This window comes from Phascolarctos cinereus, unplaced genomic scaffold (assembly GCF_003287225.1).
Source record: "Phascolarctos cinereus isolate Bilbo 61053 unplaced genomic scaffold, phaCin_HiC Scaffold_2;HRSCAF=192, whole genome shotgun sequence".
Taxonomy (NCBI): domain Eukaryota; kingdom Metazoa; phylum Chordata; class Mammalia; order Diprotodontia; family Phascolarctidae; genus Phascolarctos; species Phascolarctos cinereus.
This window is the reverse complement of record NW_027555625.1, coordinates 118490598-118508149: the sequence shown is the minus strand read 5'-3', so window position 1 is coordinate 118508149 and position 17552 is coordinate 118490598. Positions and strand designations below refer to the sequence as shown.

At 38.3% G+C, this 17552-nt stretch overlaps 1 protein-coding gene across 1 annotated transcript; it reads right to left on the bottom strand.

Annotated features, from left to right (window-relative positions):
* Positions 1–784: 784 nt before the first annotated feature.
* Positions 785–17427, bottom strand: PNO1 (partner of NOB1 homolog). Its single transcript, XM_020985411.2, has 7 exons — positions 17128–17427; positions 15698–15847; positions 11172–11255; positions 10846–10906; positions 10017–10134; positions 2762–2832; positions 785–1790 (listed from the first exon to the last, which is right to left on the bottom strand). Exons 1-7 carry the CDS (start codon positions 17332–17334, stop codon positions 1723–1725), a joined length of 759 nt encoding a protein of 252 aa, XP_020841070.1. The 5' UTR covers positions 17335–17427; the 3' UTR covers positions 785–1722.
* Positions 17428–17552: the final 125 nt, after the last annotated feature.

Here is a 17552-nt window from a genome sequence, read left to right as displayed (position 1 = left end):
TGCCATTCATCTCTGAAGTATAGAAATTAATTCTGAAAATTCACATAACCATGAGGTTTTGTTTTGTTTTCTTAATAGTAACCAACTGTGTAGAAGTCCTGTATTCTTAATATGGATCCTAGGGTAGCTAGATAAGCTGTCCTTATACTCAGCTTCAATTATGCATAAATGAGGGCCCCATTCCCACTATACTAGGGTCTGTTGGTTTGAAACAGACTAAGGTAGCCATGGTCTTTTCTGAAGGGGACTTGGAAGGGACCCTAGAAGTCCAACCTTTTCCTTTAGAGACATAGAAATAGCAAGTTTGTTCAAGTCACATACAGAACAAAAGACCCCCAGTTCCTTTGCCTTCAGATTCAGCATTAATTTCATTTGGATGTCACAACTTGCTAAAATGGAGCTTAATTTCCCCTCACACCTCCTCAGATTCTCCTGGCCTTCAAACTCACAGCTCTTTAATCCCCATAATCTTCATCGTAGATCTTATGGGGCCAACACAATGCAGGGTATTAAGAAAAAGTTATGTAAATTTCTGAAATCTTTCATTTTCTTGTATGAGCAGCAAAGAGAACAATGATCTTCCAAGCTGGAGCTCCCTTCTTAAATTAAGGTAGTCTAATGGGAAGAAAACATGAGCTGTAGATCCAGTTATACCAGTAATGATCTGTGATCTCCAGCAAGTCATTTTACTATACTCTGGGCTTCTTGTTTATTCATTTGTAGAAAGAGGCATTTCGACTACATCACTTCCAAGATTCTTTTGCTTATTAAATTGAAACCATGCTTGTTTTAACATTTAGTTTATTTAGAAATTTAGTTTCACAGTAAAGCTTCTTAGTGCCTCAAGATATCCTGAAAAAGATGATGTAGTAAGAGGAACAATCTTATGTGTTTAATTTTTATTGCTTAATTAAAACATCTGGCATTGGTAATATTAAACACATTTGAAAAGTGCCTAAAGCATTTTCCTCAATGACTTTGGTGGATAGATTTTTCTTCATTTTACAAACAGGACAGGTACCCAGATTAATTTCTCTTGGATCATAGTGCAAGGTAGTGAAACGTTCAATAAACAAATAGCCATCATCACCTATAAGCTATCTTTCTTGGCATTAAGGAAGTGTATCATTTAGGTCCAGAAACTTTCCTTAACAATCCAAGAAAGGAACTCTCATCAGAACTCTTCTCTAGCAAAGTCAATTTCCTTCAAAATTAAAGAGGAGGAGGAGTAACATGCATTTATTAAAACAGCACATACTATGTGCCAAGAAATTCAATTTACAAATCTTGCATTTGATCCTCACAACAACCCTGTGAGGTAGGTACTATTATAATCCCTGTTTTACAGTTGAGGAAATAAGCAGACAGGTTAACTGACTCACCCAAGGTCACATAGCTAATAAATGTGTTAAGGCCAGATAGGAACTCGGATCTTACTGCAGGCCCTGTGCCTGGAGACCCAAATTGTGGATCTACTCTAGCGTAACATAGATAAACAGGTACATTATACCTAAAAAAGATAAATAGCTTTCATATTATTTAAATATAAAAATTTAAGTCTATATTAGAATAACTAGAAAAATGTTTTTTCTTTTGTTTCTGAATAAGAACAGAAAAAGGGATTCTGGCTTTAAAACAGATTTTGCTTCTCTGCTTGACACTGTTGCTACTTCCTCATGCAGTCCCTTCTCCACCTGAAGAAAGCAGTCCTTTACTTTGAAATTAAAATCGATCTGCTGCTCTGCTAGCCACTGCTCGAATGTTACTATAGACCTTGGATGGAGGACTTCCTACAGAAGAGAAGAAAAAAAAACTTTATATACAAAATTTACATTAAAAGCTATGTAAGGACAAGAGCTACAAATTTCCATTTATGTAATAACGTTGACAGGAGACCTGTCATAATAGTACCAAATAAGTCCTAATGTAAGCCACTACCCTAAAATACTATCTTTGAAAAGAAAATAAACAATATACTGAAAAAAGCAAATGGATTACACTTAGGTTTTATGCAATACAAAACCAGAAAAAGTATGTCTTATGCTCAGTCCTATATATGGTAAATTTCAAGGAATCCCTTACAGAACAGTATTTTTAAACCCTTTTACCATTAGCCAAAGATAACTAGAGGAGACAGTTTCATCTTGCGCCAGAAATAGAGAATTTTAAGATAGTTATTTTATGACAAATTTGTGATTACATTATTTGGTTACAAAGAGTAACTGACACTCTTGATAACTAAGAAAGAAAAAGTAGTGTAGAGAAAATAGCACTAGAACTGAACTCAGCAAGTCATCGTGAACCTTGGTTTTTTCATCTGTAAAGTGGGGATATTAGCACCTATTTTACGGGGCTGTAGCGAGGTTCCAAAATCATCATATGTCTTTAAATCATGATTTCTGTATGAGTTAAAATCGAAGTAAGCAGGTAAATTACAACAGACTCTCTCCTTGTCATTTTACTTTTTTTAAAGAATGATACATTACTAATATTTATATACCCAAACAGATATAAGCTGTATTTCTGAAAGCCAGTAGTTAAACCTCAAGAAAAGGAGAAGAAAAAATGGATGAAAAATCCCCTTGTTCTCTCAATAACAGGTAAAAGGAGGGAAATTCTTTTCCATCACCAAAACTTCACCTAATTTTTACTTCCTGCTTCCTACCAAGTATTATTCTTACTGAAGAATGACGTAAGAGATTCTCTAGTATCACATTACTGTGTTTCCAAAGAACAACGTAAGGCTATTAATTGCATTTACCAAGGATGAGGTTGCAGATGGCTGTTCTTGCCATTTTAATATTTTGGAAAGAGCCAAGGATATGAACTTTCCTGAAAGACAAAATAATGAAACATGTTTGTAATATAAATACCATTTTTAAAAAATAACCACTTAATGAGAAACAAGATGTAAGCTGTAAAATTTTCCAAGTGATATTTTCCAAAGAATCATATATATCACACACAAAAGACTGTAGTTGTAACTGCATGTTGTAACCTTTGGACAAAAAAACAAAAAAGGTTGCTAGCACAGCATGATAGAAAGAGGTTTCCCAACAAAGTCAGGAAAAAAACTTAAATCCCAAAAATGGTACTTGCTAGCAGTGTAACCATTAACAAATGACTTCACATTCCTCACCTATAAAACAGTTATCTGTACAATTTGACAGGGTTATGACTTTGTAAATTTTATTTTATTTTTTTTTCAGCCAAAGACAAGGTTTATTAAAGATCCACCATATTGGCCAGACTCTTAAGGAATCTGAACACCTGTGAGCTGTTGGCTAGATTGTAAGAATCTGAGCAGTGGCTAGATTATAAGAATCAGAGCCAACTTTGTAAAATTTAAAAGCACTTTGTTCATATGGAGAGTGATTACACTTTTTTTTTTAAGCATCAAGATGACTTTTTTTTTTTACTATGTGATCGTACCACAAATACAATATAAATAGCATTATCATGGAAAAAGATCATGGTAATAGAGTGGTTAGTGTTAGTGCTATGAAAGTTAAAGGATGAATTCTTCCTTTCTGTCAACAATTAAACTTTCTAGAGGAATGTACTTCAGAGAATGGGTAATGTTTCAGTGTTATATTAAAACAAAATGTATTGATACATTTTTTAAGAACTGAAAAAGATGTTCATATGTTACCACTTGGTTTTATGCCCTCACGATGAATTATAAAAACAATGTGAAAGGGTTTTTTTGGGTAAATAGACAACCAGATCCTTAAAATACCATAACTAGGGACAATTAACACAACTTTCAAATGCAAGAATGAAAAGCATTTCTGCTTCTAGGGTTCCTGCCAGGATGATGGAGCAAAAAGAAGGATCAAAACGCTTTTTATGCACGTGGGTTTCTCAATCATAGGATCACAGATTTTGAGTTAGAACAATCTATTATCGCTCATCTAATCCAACCACCTCGTTTTACAGATGAAGAAACAAAAAGATAAAAAACCTTACTGACTTCTAAGCTAGGATCGAGGCCTCAAAAGATTTAAGTAACATGCAGAATGGCAACAACATTCATTAATTTTCTGCAATGACTAGAAACAAGGCTTATATTCCTCCTCTGTTTATCCAACAGGTTTAGGACATAAGAGTTTTACTCACAGAAAGTAATTAATAAATGCTTCTTGACTGACTGAAAATAATGATATAATGGGTTTTGAATGAAGGCAAAAATCACCAACCCAATAGCCAGAAATGGAGAAAAACCATTCCTAAATTTAGGCTATAGCAAGTGTAAGCAAATTTATCAAGTAAAAGATCACCAGTAACCTTGGGGCAGAGGAGTGTGAGAAAGCAAATCAGCAGAGGCAGTGAATACAAAAGACCCTTTCTAGGAGGTTGACTGAAAGAGAGGCAAGACACAGGACAAGAGTTTGAAGGGATAGCAAATCAAGTAAAACTGCTGTCAAGGCGAGAGAGACCAGGGCATATCTGTAGGAAGCAGCAAAGGTTTCATTAGGTCAAGAGAGACTGGAGATGAGACCTGACTGAAGGGCAAGCTCACAGAGGAGACTGAAGAGATTAAGTAGCAGAGTTAGCCTTGTGGAGGAAAAAGACAGCCACTTCCTGAGACTGGAATGAGGGAGCGGACAATGGGGGATAGAGAATCATCAAGGAGTTTTTCGGGTTCTTGGTAGGATGCAATGAAGCTTATGACAGTTGGTCTCTATTTTCTCAAAGTGGGTAAAGCTCTCAAGATTAGGACAAGTAGGGGTATAAGGGAGTCTTAAGGAGAAGCAAAAGGACTTAGGTTAGCTCTTTAAAGAAATGCAACAGTTGGGGCAGTGAGGTGGGGCAGTGGATAGAGCACCAGCCCTGGAGTCAAGAGAACCTGAGTTCAAATCCGGCCTCAGACAGATAACATTTACTAACTGTGTGACTCTGGGTAAATCACTTAATCCCAATTGCCTTAAAAAAAGAAATGCAAGAGTTGATTAAAGAGCAAAAGGATTGCCATGCAGTACACAGCGCCCAATTGACAAATTTACAGTGGGCTAAGCTGGCACAGTGGTGTGACATCCTCTAGCTGTGTTCAGCACCATGTGAACTGTCAGAGGAGGGAAAGGCAGATGCCTTAGGGGTAACCCAGAATTGGTGTTTGTCAAAGTGTGATGAAAAACAGGATAAGAGATTTAAAAGTGGGGACTATTGTATAGATGAACTGGTATTGACGAATACTGACAGGATCAATTAGTGAGGTTGATGGTAAGTGGCTGGTAGAAGACTGTAACAATGACCTAGATGGGATGAATGATGGATGGAATATACCTCAAAAAAGGTGTAAGGAAGATGATCTGGGCAGTAAAGAATATGAGAGGACAACTCAGAACCAGAGAGGGTGGCTACCCTTCTCTTCTTAAAAAGCCAGATTCTCATGAGTACAAGAAAATAGTAAAAGAGAATATTCTTACTCTCTGTAGAGGTGAGAGTCTAGAGATATCAAATACTGCCACTGTAGTCAGACCAATTTGCCCCATTGGTGACTTTTGGTGGTTCTTAGTGACAAGAGTGTTCTCTAGAAGGAAAGCGTTATCAGGAAATGTCTGGCATCTAAAAAAAAAATCAATGCTCCAATAAGTCTTTCTTTAAAAAAAAAAGATTGAGATGAAGTAGTCTAGGATAAAAGAGAACTTGTTTGTCATGAAACGGAGATTCTAAGAGGGCACAACAGAAAGGCAGAAGATAACAGTAACTCGAGAAGGGTGGATAGAGGAGTTTTCTAGTTGCTGGATCAAACTGAGGATCCAGGAAACTGTAATTATAGAAAATGGTGCCAGACTGGGCTCTCTCAAACGAGGAAAGAAGGGGTTGAGCCTACAAGGAAATTGGGACATGCAACTCAGACAGCCAAACCCCACAGGCATGCCTGCAATCATATTCATATCTTCTGATCATTCTAATGTGGGACGGTACACATGGAATGGGCACTCAGGTTCCACATAGGCCTGGTATCTGAGGCTCTAACAGCAAGAAGCCTAATATCTAGACACTTGATGGCTAGGAGGGCTGAAATGGTCTTTCTTTCTTTCTTTCTCTCTGTCTCTCTTAAGTTCTATTTGTGCCTTTTATTTTTACATCACAGTTATTACTAGGTATGTTCCTTTTCCTCATCCAGTCACCCAAGCCTTCTCTTCTTACAGGAAGTTTTAAAAAAGCTAAGCTAAACCAATCAATATATAGAACAGATCTGGCAGCACATCTAATATTCCATCCCATCATTCTCCACCTCTCTAACAAAAGAGTGAGGTTTTCTTTTCCTTAAGAGATTTATCCAAGCAGGACCAAGCAAGTAGTAGATTCTTAGTCAAGGAGATATTCAAATTCAGTTCCTCTGAGGGGAGAGGGTTGGACTCCCACTCCCTGAGACTGGAGACAGTGAAGGCAGAAATGGTTTCTGGGGTGGGGCCCCGGTGTCAGCAGTAGTACCTGACCAACCTGAGTACTCAATGGTAAGAGAGGAGCTGAGATACAGATTTGATTACACAGACCCAAAAAGTAATGCCTTCACCCACATCAATAGGTCCTGGGGAAGGAGGCTCCAGGCTAAGGAGGTCAAGTGCTGACAGCTCCACTCCCTGGTCCCTGAATGGCAGCCACATCTGTACAGGTCTCTGCTATGGTGTACATTTCAAACCTGTTTTTTTGTTCCAGGGAAGATATGTTATGTTTGCTGATACAGTAAATTAGAGATCTCTAGTCATTAAGACCCTTGTTCTACCTGGGAACTAATGCCTAGCCCTTACCACCACCATCCTCACTACTAAAAAAGAAAGATCTACAAGAAACGGTGACCAGTTAAAGAGCTCACAAATACCCATACCATCTAGGCTCAAAGAGAAGTTCAAGTCATTTTTTTCAGTGATTACTTTGTTAGAGAATCAGTCCATGCTCCCCCCCACCCCAGTTAATTCCTTGCCAAGTGATCTAAAAATCAGCAGCAGAGTAGAGTGGGAAGGGCACTGGGTTACAGGAGGGCCTGGCTTCAGATCCTGACCTTCTGCTTATCATGTGTAAGACTTTGGGGGAAGTTATCTCACCTCCCCAAGTCTCAGTTTCCTCATCTGTGAAATGAAATCACTAGCCCAGCCAGCCTCTGAGGCTTGCTCCCATTCAATCTATGATCTGATGAAGTGTTCAGAATCTAAGTATCTTCACTTACAAGTATATAAGAAAATGAAAGATTTTCCTAAGAATCAGTAGATTCATTCTGCAGCAAACCTCCTGGATCCAAAATTCATAGGGAGAAATATAACTAATGCTAGCTAGCACTGATTAGAAAACCATTACTATGGTGAGAATTTTAAAGGAACTTTTAAATGTAACCCAATTCAGAAGATCTTCAGGCATTTTGGTCCAGGAATGAAACCAAAGATTTGGCCAGAACCCTTCTGTGTACCATACAGTCCATGACTCTTCTTGCTTCAGACTGCTCCTCTCTTGTGCACATGAAACCACTGTATCTTTGTACATGTTTGCATCAGATCAGAAGAAATAAACACATAAAAGTTTAGAAAAGCCTGTCTCAATATAAGCAAAACTTTTTTTTTTTTTTGTGAGGGCAATTGGGGTTAAGTGACTTGCCCAGAGTCACACAGCTAGTGTCAAGTGTCTGAGGCCAAACTTGGAACTCAAGTCCTCCTGACTCCAAGGCTGGAGCTCTATCCACTGGGCCACCTAGCTGCCCCAATACAAGCAAACCTTCAGCATATGAACAAACAGTGCTGATGTTAGCTCAGTAAATAAATTGATTTGATCCAAGAAATACTTAGTTGGCATCTACAATATGCAAGGCCTTGTATGAAGTACTGTGAGGGATAGAGAGATAAAAAGCAAGTCCCTGGCCTCAAAAAACAAACAAAAAACCCCCACAATTCCACGTCAAAAATTGTATTCGATGAGGGTAGGAGTGGCCCCTCGGCTTCTTTTCTGAAAATGAGTGCTTTCTATATCTAGTTGACCTTGTGGAAGGGATTCTTCAGAAAACATGCTGAAGGATCCCTGATTTCACTGTTGTGGGTACCTGTCACTGACACATACCACAACCTCATAGAATCCAATCTTCTTCATTTTTTTTCTCTCATAAAACCTCCACAGAGGATTCTTCAACTTTAGTGACCTTACTTGAAACCTTCCTTGTTATTTACTAATCGATATAGATGAAAAGGATGCTAACAGAAATGTCAATCTACTCTCACTCTAACACCAAACACTCCTACTTTTTTGGTGGCATAATCTGCCTTTGATGTCTTTTATGACCTACACAAACTAATACAGAATGAGATCTTGAGAACCAGAATTGCATACACAATGAAACCTAGAAACCTTCAAAAGTGGAGAAACTTCAGACAGAGTACAAACTGCAACATTTTGTTTATTGGTTAAAAATAGTAATAATTACTATTATTATACCACTAACAGTGCATAGTGCCTACTAAAAATGTCATCTCAACTACACAACCTTGGGGGAAGACATTATTATCCTCATTTTAAGATGAGAAAACTGAGGCAAAGAGAGTTAAGTGACTTGCCCAGGGCTACTCACTCAATTAAGTGTCTGGGGCTGGATCTGAACTCCAGGCCTGGAGCTCTGTCCACTAAGCCACCTAGCAGGTTATAACTTAAGTAAATAATTTAAATAATTATTTACTCTTTGTTTTGTATAGCATGCATAGCCTTGAGTAAGTCACTCTCTTGGCCTCATTTTCCAAACTGTAAAATATGAGGGGGTTGGACTAAATGGCCTTGAAGGTCCCTTCCAGGTCTAGATGTGGTACTATGATTATTTCTTTACTGATAAGTATTAAGTGGGTGATTTTTAATGTCCTTTATACCACTTCTTGCACATCAAAACCACTGTTATTAATGTCCTATCACCTATTTATGGCTACTGTATGGGTAGCCGCTGAAAAGAAGCAACTACAAAAACGTAACTTTTGCAGACTTAATTTGAGAACCAAAAAAGTTATTAGGAGAGACAAACAGAAAACAGAGTGCCAGCCTGCAATGCAATATATGGGAAAACGCTTTCTAATCTATAAAGTGCTATACAAATATAAGCTACTGTTCTTCCAAGTCTTTGTTTCCTTAAACTAGAAAAATTTATCAACAAGCATTATATACTTATTATGTGCCAAGAACTGTGTTCTAGGAATTCTCCCCAAAATGACTGATCCCTTCAAATTCAGCAGCTTCTGGATTCATTTTGACCAACATATTTAAAAGTAAATTATATTAGTAAATTTATTATCTAAGTAAACTACTCAAATAAAATGTTAAATACCAAAACATAAGGTAACCAAAGTATATAGAAGATACTTGCATGTTCCTAAACTAACAAAGTGATTTTTAAATAAGATATTTTTTAATGCATCAATTATTTTCTAAAAATCTCTATGATTCTGTTTGTCTATTCCTCTCCTCCCCCACCCAGAACAAAACAATTTTTTCCTCTTGGGAAAAAAACAGAATCTAGAAATTCAGCATCTCTAAGTCTTATCTCTGCATGTCACAAGTTTCTGGATTTTCTAGTAAACTCTCTCCTCACAATCATCCCCATTTACTCAGTGGTTTCATTACACTGTATACCTCTAGGCCATCTGTCTGTCATTAAAATGCTGATCTAGGTAGATCAGCTTTCACTTGAATTAGGGTTAATCTGAGCTTCACTCTTAGCACTTTAAAGTCCTTTTAACTTCTTTGTGAATATAGGTAGCTATTTTTCAAAGGTTTTTTCTTGGGCAAAACCTCATGCTTTATGTTTAAAGCACCTACTCAATAAATTTTCCTGTGGATATTATTTGAAATCTGACTTTTAAAAAGACAGAAAGGAATCACGGTTCTATATAGCACCCTCAAGGCTGATGAAAGAAATCTCAGACCAGGCTCTAATATTAATATTCCATGAACTTAATGTATTTAAAGAAAATTTTAAAAACAACTTTTGAACCAGAAAAATTTAAGTTATAAAATAATTTTCTCTTCTGCGGTTTTATACTTACAAATCAGCCAAAACTATCCGCGTCCGTGTCACATTTTCTATGGTAAATTTAGTTTTTCCTCCTTTCCCAGCAATTCTTCCTATTGCCCTAGAAAGGTGGTCTCCTTTTAAAGGCTTTACTAAATTAAAAATAAAAAGAAAAGTTAGGGAGAGAGTCAACAGATCACAACCTTAAGCATCATCTAATTATATTTTACTTTATATTCATCCAACATTTATTGAGTGTCCACAAGGTACTGGCAGTGTGCTAAATATTAGGAGAAAAAAAAGGAAAACAGTGCCTGCCAGCAAAATTCAAATACTTCCTAACAATACAGTTAGGAAGATAAGATACATACACAAGTAATTATACGTGAAATTGAATATGTAAGAAAGGTACAGATAAGGTGCTCTAAGTTGAAAGGAAAGAGATATTCCTCAAAGGAAGAGGCAATGACTGCCCCTTAAAAAGAAATGCCAGCACATAGCTCATACTTTCTTAATAGTACGATTAGTGCAACTCAAAAGATCTGTAAGAACTCATAGGCAAGAGAAGTTGAGCATTTTGAGTTGGGCTGTAAAAAAAAATGAATGAGTACAATTTCAAAGCAACAGATTTCAGTGAAAGAAAAAGTGACATTCTAGATTTAGGGAACAACATAAGCAAAAAGAACAAATGCAAGAAAGAACAAACTCCTTCTTTAATGTGGTATTATTTCTAATTGTTATTTCACCACTAAAAGACAAGTCAACAAAGGAGCACAATACATTTGAGTAGGTTAGCATACAAGGCAATCAAACACAGCTTTCCAAAGTTTATAAAGGTAATATAACAGAAAAAGAGCACTTACCATCTGTAATTTCAAAAGATTCTAGGAAGAGGTCGTCTAACCTAATGAGAGCAAGTGCATCCTAAAAATTTAGGAGGAGGAAAAGTTAAAAGTTAATTTTATATAAAAATGCTGGGGAATGGGAAAGAGAAATAAAGAAATAAAATACAGATCTCAAAATGAAAAAAGGGTCAATTAATTATTTCTCCAAGTGTTAAAATTATATGAAACTCCTAATCCACAGCTGAAGTTAAGCAAACTACAAACTCAATTTTCAAGAGATGCCAAATCTATGAAAACTTCAGGTTCAGTTACATCACCATTTGAAATGTAATGAGATCACTCACCTCCACCTGAAATCCAAGAATAAAAGCTTTCACAAAATCGACAGCTTTTGTCAGAGCACTTACATCCTTGGTTTCTTTACAAGTCTGTAAGAAAACATAAAACACTGGGTTTAAAAATCAAGTGTTTACATAATTTTGTTAAGAACCTAAGTAGAAGAAAAAGTAAGCAAGCCTCTCTGAATTACTATCAACTCTATACACAAACTTCCTTAGACTCCACAATTTATGAACTTTTACTTCAAAATACTTAAAAAGCTTGCATAGCTGTCCCCAGCAGACTTTAACCAATAATCAACAAGCATTTATCAATCTCTAGGCACTGGGAATAAAAGACAAAAGCAAGATGGTCCCTGCCCTTGAGAGCTTACATTCTACAGAGAGGTTAAACAGGGATAGCAAATAGACCTGTACTTTCAGTGGTATATGGAACTCTCACGTGAGTAAATTCCCTCCTTTTAATAAGGCTGATCAGCAGTCGTAGACAGTGAGCTGCCTAAAACAACACAGCCACTATCTGTCCAACGTGGGGCATGAAGTCAGGTTTTCCCAGCTCTAAGGTCATTCTCCATCATTTCACAAAGAGGACATGTAAAATATAAAGTGGGGCATGGGGTAACAGTTGGGGAGGGGAAAGGTAGTATGCACAAGACAAGTACTAATGACTGCAGAAAAGGATTCTAAGATACAACTGAGCCCGAAAGGGATTTAGGGATTCCAAGAATCAGAGGTGAAGAGGAAGAGCATTCCAGGCAGAAGAGATGGGTTGTGAAAAGGCATGGAGGTGGGATATGGAATGTTCTACCCAGGGCACTGCAAATAGGACAGTTTCTTTGGAGCACAGATTATATAGGGGGTAGTAATGTATAATCATCTTGGAAAAACAGGAATGGAGTCAGACTGAAAGGGCCTTTAAGTGACAAACAGAGGAGTGTGTATTCTTAAAAGCAGGCACTTCTTTCTTTCTAAAAAGTAGTTTGCTTTGACCATAAAGATGCCCCATTCTACTACTAGAACTTTATATTTTTTTAAAGTATAAAAGCATATTTAACTGTTCCACATGCCCACTACTAGGGGCCTTCTCTGGGGAAATTGGGAGTAAAGTAGCTAGTGTTAATTCAGATAGGTAGCACCAAGCTGAATCTGACCACAGCTTCATCTGGTACATAAGGTTATGGGGTTTTGAAACAGCACAACCCATAACCATACCTTCACAGATAACTATAAACACCCCAATGTATCAAGTAGGACATGTGGAAAAGAGGACAAGCACTAAATACCATGTGTGCTCTAGCTGTACCACCTTTTCCAGTCTAAACCAGTATTTTTGTTGCACACAATCTGCTGATTCTCATCACTGACTCTTCTACCACTCAAAAACAGGCTAGGTTAATCCAAAATACACCAGCCCTCCTCCTACTATCTGACTCCTTTAAAAACCCTGACAGAAAAGCCAATGCAGCCGAATGTCCCTCAATTCAGCTCTTTCCCACAGTCCTGGTACATGAAGCAGTGGACCAAGGTAACCAATTTGCAGCTCAAATACTCCTCCTGCTCCCTTCCCATCCAGGTCCCACAGTACTCTTATTTTCACTCACATCCATGACCACCACTAACACTGGTCTTGCTCCTTAATCACAACAGGATTATTTAAGCCATACCATGATATAATGCCACTGAAAGTCAAGGTGAGAAGTGATACACTAAGGAATGTACCATTTAATGTGGCAGAACCACTGAGCACTTAGGAGAAATAGAAAGGAAAGCACACAATTCATGCTTTTCTTGAGTCCAGTTGGGGCAACTCAAAAGACCTATTACAACTCATGGGCCAAAGCAGCAGAACTACAGCCAAATCTTGGGGCTTAGCACACAGAGGAAGCCAGGATCTCACATACAAAATGATTCTGGTGGACTTAGTAAAAATAAAAGCCCCCAAAGCACAGCATAACCCAGTCATGGCCAATGAAACAGGAGGATTCTGGGAAGTAGGAGGTGCCCATCCCTCAGGCAAACAAACCAAGTTAAACCTCTCTTCTCTCCTCCTCTAAATCAAATCACAAGCTTGAAGAACAAGCAACATTTAAGTAACTAAATGTTAACTCCACTATAAAAAGTGATTTCAAGGCTCACATCACATTCTTTTTCGGATTCATTAAAAGAGAAAATATTTGTTCCACATGGGTAGATTTGACTTCTAGAAAAATACCAACCTCCTATGATGCACACACAAAGCATATAAAATACAAATTATAAGGAAAAAAGTGAAGTGGGGGGGGGGAACCACAATAATGGAACAGGAAAATGCCTTACTTATTATTTATGTAAATAGCTTACTTATTTGAATAAACTTATTTTTCTTATTTTTATGTAAATAAGGAATATATTCCTTAAATAAAAGGAATTTAGTCAACGGAATATGAAATGACCACCTTCATTAAGGTAGTGTAGATTTAAAATGTATACAGAAAAATGAATAGAATTTGGATCTGCAGACAGGAGGCATTTCTTCAGAGGAAGACTGAAACATGGGTACAAATAGGGAGGAAGTAATGATCAGGGAAAAGGTCAGAAAAACAGTAAGTATACCAACTTATATGAGTGGACAGCATGTGTTTAAGGTTAGAAAACTGATTACCAAAAGTCTTAAAAGGCAGAGTGAGTTTTGACTCTCCACTGACCATAAAGACAATTCAGCAAAGGTTTCCAAGTTAAATCATCAAAAGAATCTTAGAGAATATTTAATGAAATGTCCTAATACACACCACATCCCTGAGGTCATCATTCAGCTTTTGCTCAGGAGTTTAGTATATTAACAAGGCAGGACACTCCAGTTTTGAACATCTCTACCCATGGAAAAAGTTCTCCCTTAGAAAGTGGTGAATGTGATGCTTTAATTTCTCAAACTCACTGGTCTTCCTCCTGGCTTCTGTAGTTAGAAGCCATCTCTCTTCCATATAAATGTCTTCAAATATGTGAAAGGCTATTATGCTATGTAATTCCACCCTATCTTTTCTTCTCAGTGAGTAGTCAATAAACATTTATTAAGTAGCCACTATGGTGCCTGGCACTATATACTAAGCCCTTGGAATAAAAGAGAAAGGTAAAAGACAACACCTACTCTCAAAGAGCTCACAAGGAGGGAGATAACACGCAAATAACTGGACACCCAGCTTGAGAGTCTGAAAGGCAGTTGGAATTAGGGCTACATAAATAGATATGAGAGTCATAAGCAGTAAGTTAATTGGATCCACAGAAGTTGATGAAAGCACTATCATGATAGCCCTTCACATCATGAAATGGTATAGAGGGAGAGGAGAAGATTAGTGAGGAGAGCCCTGTAGGCCACCTACAGTTAGCAGGCAGGCACGACCTGGATGAAGATCCAGCAAAGACTGAGAAGCAACAGTCAGAAGAGGTAAACAATGTCAGTGGCTGCAGAGAGATCAAGAAGGATGAGGACTGAAAAAAGGCCATTAGATTTGATAACTAAACAATGTTAGTAACTTTGGAGAGAACATCTGAGGTTGAATAAGGTCAGAAGACTGACAGAACAAATAAATAAATAAAATACAGACAGAAGACAGAGTTTTAAGAAGTGAGAGGAAAGGAAGTGAAGGCATCTATTATAGATGACCTTCTCAAGGAGTTTAGCCACAAAAGGCAGGATAAACATGCCCATTCTTTTCAACTATTACTCATTTGCTGTTTTTCAAATTCCCTCACCATCTCTGAGTGACAATAAAAATAGTGTAATTCTAGTGAGATTAACCTGGCACCAATGTTTTTAAGAGAAACCAAAAGATCCTGAGATAAGGAAACCAGGCATGAAGCTTTTACAACAATCTCAAAATAAGGGGGAAAAAACCTAGCAGTTAAAAAAGGAAAGGAAAAATAAATGGTTTCATTTTATATATTTAAAAGTACATTTTTATCAAAATATAAAAATATGTTTACATGTTTTAAAGTATATTTAAAAGCATATCCAAAAGTCATAAGTGCTTTACTCACTGGAGGTGATCCTTGGTTCTGGAAGGCTATGCCAGCATAAGCTCTAGTCAAGCTGAAGCAAACTTTTATCACAGGCAATGCTGTGACATTACAAATGTTGTATGACAAATGTGACAGACAAATGTGAAAGGAGAAACCTAGTTAAGTAGGGAAAGGCTGATCATGAGTAAGTTGGCCACCAAGTGATGAACTCTTTGGACATGATAAAAAGCAAGAACAAAAACAGGCCTTCATTCTCCGTAGCTCCCTTCAAAGGGTCCAGACAGAGCCCTGTGGGACATCCAAAGGGTGTGGACTATGGTTCTCTAATTTGTAGCCTTATGGTATCAATAGGACGCATTTTAAAGAACCATAGTAAAATGGAGAAATACAAGATGAATATACATAGAATAAAATATTATTGACAACAGAAAAAGGTTATTAAACAAAATGATAACAATAAGGAAAAGATCAATCATGCTTCGGCCTGTATAAGAGAAAGAAATGTTTGTTTGGAAAAAGTTGAATGTTTTCCTTACCCTGATTTCTACATCCCTTGACTTTAAGTTAAATCTTATCTGAAGTCCCAGGTGTTCTACAACAGGTGTAAATATTTTCATCCAGTTCTCTTTTAATGGAGTGTATCTGTTGGCAGGCACTGGAATTTTCCTTATTTCATCTTTGCCACTCTGTAACAAAAATACACAATTAAGAAATAAGAGAAAGATGATCCCTTATTTATTTTATGTAATAAAACCTAAACATTACATTTTTACGTAGTAAATAAATGAGACCACAAAAGCCTATTCCTAACTTCGGGATTGGGTCCTTGAAGGTTTCAACTACCAAAGTTCTGGCAGCTTCTACCACAGACAAACTTGTACCTGGGTTCCAAAAATACACTGTCATCTGAGGACCATTATCTACGTACAAGGCACTAAGCTAAGTGGTAGAGAAAGATTTTTAAATGGCATAGTCCCTACCCTCCTCAGTATGCATTCTACTGAAGAGAGATTACAACATAACAGATAAATATAATATAAAATATATCCCTGTGAAAACAGGGAGAAGGGTCAATGAGATACCACCCTCTGTCAAGGCAGGTCAGTCCTTTTCTCTGAAACTTACAGCCCTAGAGAGTGACCTAGATCACTAAGAGGTCAAGTGACATGCCCAGTGCCACACATTCAGAGCAGGGACTTGAACCCAAGTTTTCCAGATTATGTAGACCAGCTCTATCCACTATGCAGTATTGACCCCAGCCTTCCCCAGACCCAGATTTCACCCCCACACCTTCCCCCACCTCTGACCAGCAGCTATGAGAGGCGGCAGTCAGTCAATAATATTCAGTGCTGCCTCTTTCCCTCTAATCATCAATCCTTTGCAAATCTAATTGACTGAAAATAATTTAGATCACTCCCTCAAAAAACAAAACAAAGCACAAGAAATTCTATGCTACAGGTGATCTTCTTGATATTTATCTTTCATTTCAGAAGTTACTGCTTAGACATGCAAACTTCTCTCTCATCTCAGTTGTTACTCAGATATATACAACTTCCCTGACAGCTAAAAAACAGCCCATGTCCCGGTCTCCTAATGTAGAGGCATGCCTTCGTTCAATCACTGTTATTAATCTCCTTCGTGCAAAATTCACGCAGAGCAGCCCTGAAACATTCATAGTCCACCGAATAAAACCGTAAATGGTGTTTAGAGTTTTGGGGGGCGGAAGGGATTTTGAGTGCCATGGGGCACTCGTACTTCCAGGGATTCATCCTTCGTGTCACGGGCCCCATCGGCCGTCTGGTGAAACCTGTGGAGTCTCCCTCAAACTAACGTTTTCAAAAGCATAAAATAAAATACCTGGAACTGAAAAGGAAACAAACCGCCTCGGCTCACAGGCCCGACCTTTCTCCCCCGCCCCCCTCCGCCCAGGGGATGGGCCCACGCCCCCGTTCCCTCCGGACTGTACCGAGAATGCGTCCCCGGACAAAGGAGGAAAAACGGGTTTCTTGGGGGGTCGGGGTCCCTCAACATCCATCTGGCCACCGCTGTCGTGGCCCTCCGGCTGCTGCTCCTCCGCCCGCCGCTTTTTGCCCCGTTTGCCACTTGTGCGAGAAATCTTGGTGAAGCCGTCCCCATCCTCCGCTGAGCTCTGCGTTTCCATCGCCGCTTCCATGCTGCACAACAGGGAACTGCTGCTCCAGGTGTCTCCGGTTCCCGCACGTGGAACGGGGCAAGGCGCAGGCGCGCGTCGAAGACCCAACACGTTCCCTTACGTCACTGGATAGCTCCACCCCCTTCTTTTCCCTGTCTAGCAGACTGGCCGGCGTTGCGCCTAAGTCTTTCCATCCCATTAGCACCCGAAATCTTGGTGTGAACCACACGGAATCTCTT

What these genes read in the sequence shown, in the direction of transcription:
- PNO1 (XM_020985411.2), bottom strand. Translation starts at nt 17,334, where the DNA reads ATGGAAGCGGCGATGGAAACGCAGAGCTCAGCGGAGGATGGGGACGGC. An exon ending in CAAGGGATGTAGAAATCAGG is followed by an intron (nt 11,256 to 15,697) that starts GTAAGGAAAACA and finishes GTTTTCTTACAG; the next exon opens with ACTTGTAAAGAAACCAAGGA. An exon ending in CGGATAGTTTTGGCTGATTT is followed by an intron (nt 2,833 to 10,016) that starts GTAAGTATAAAA and finishes TTTGTCTTTCAG; the next exon opens with GAAAGTTCATATCCTTGGCT.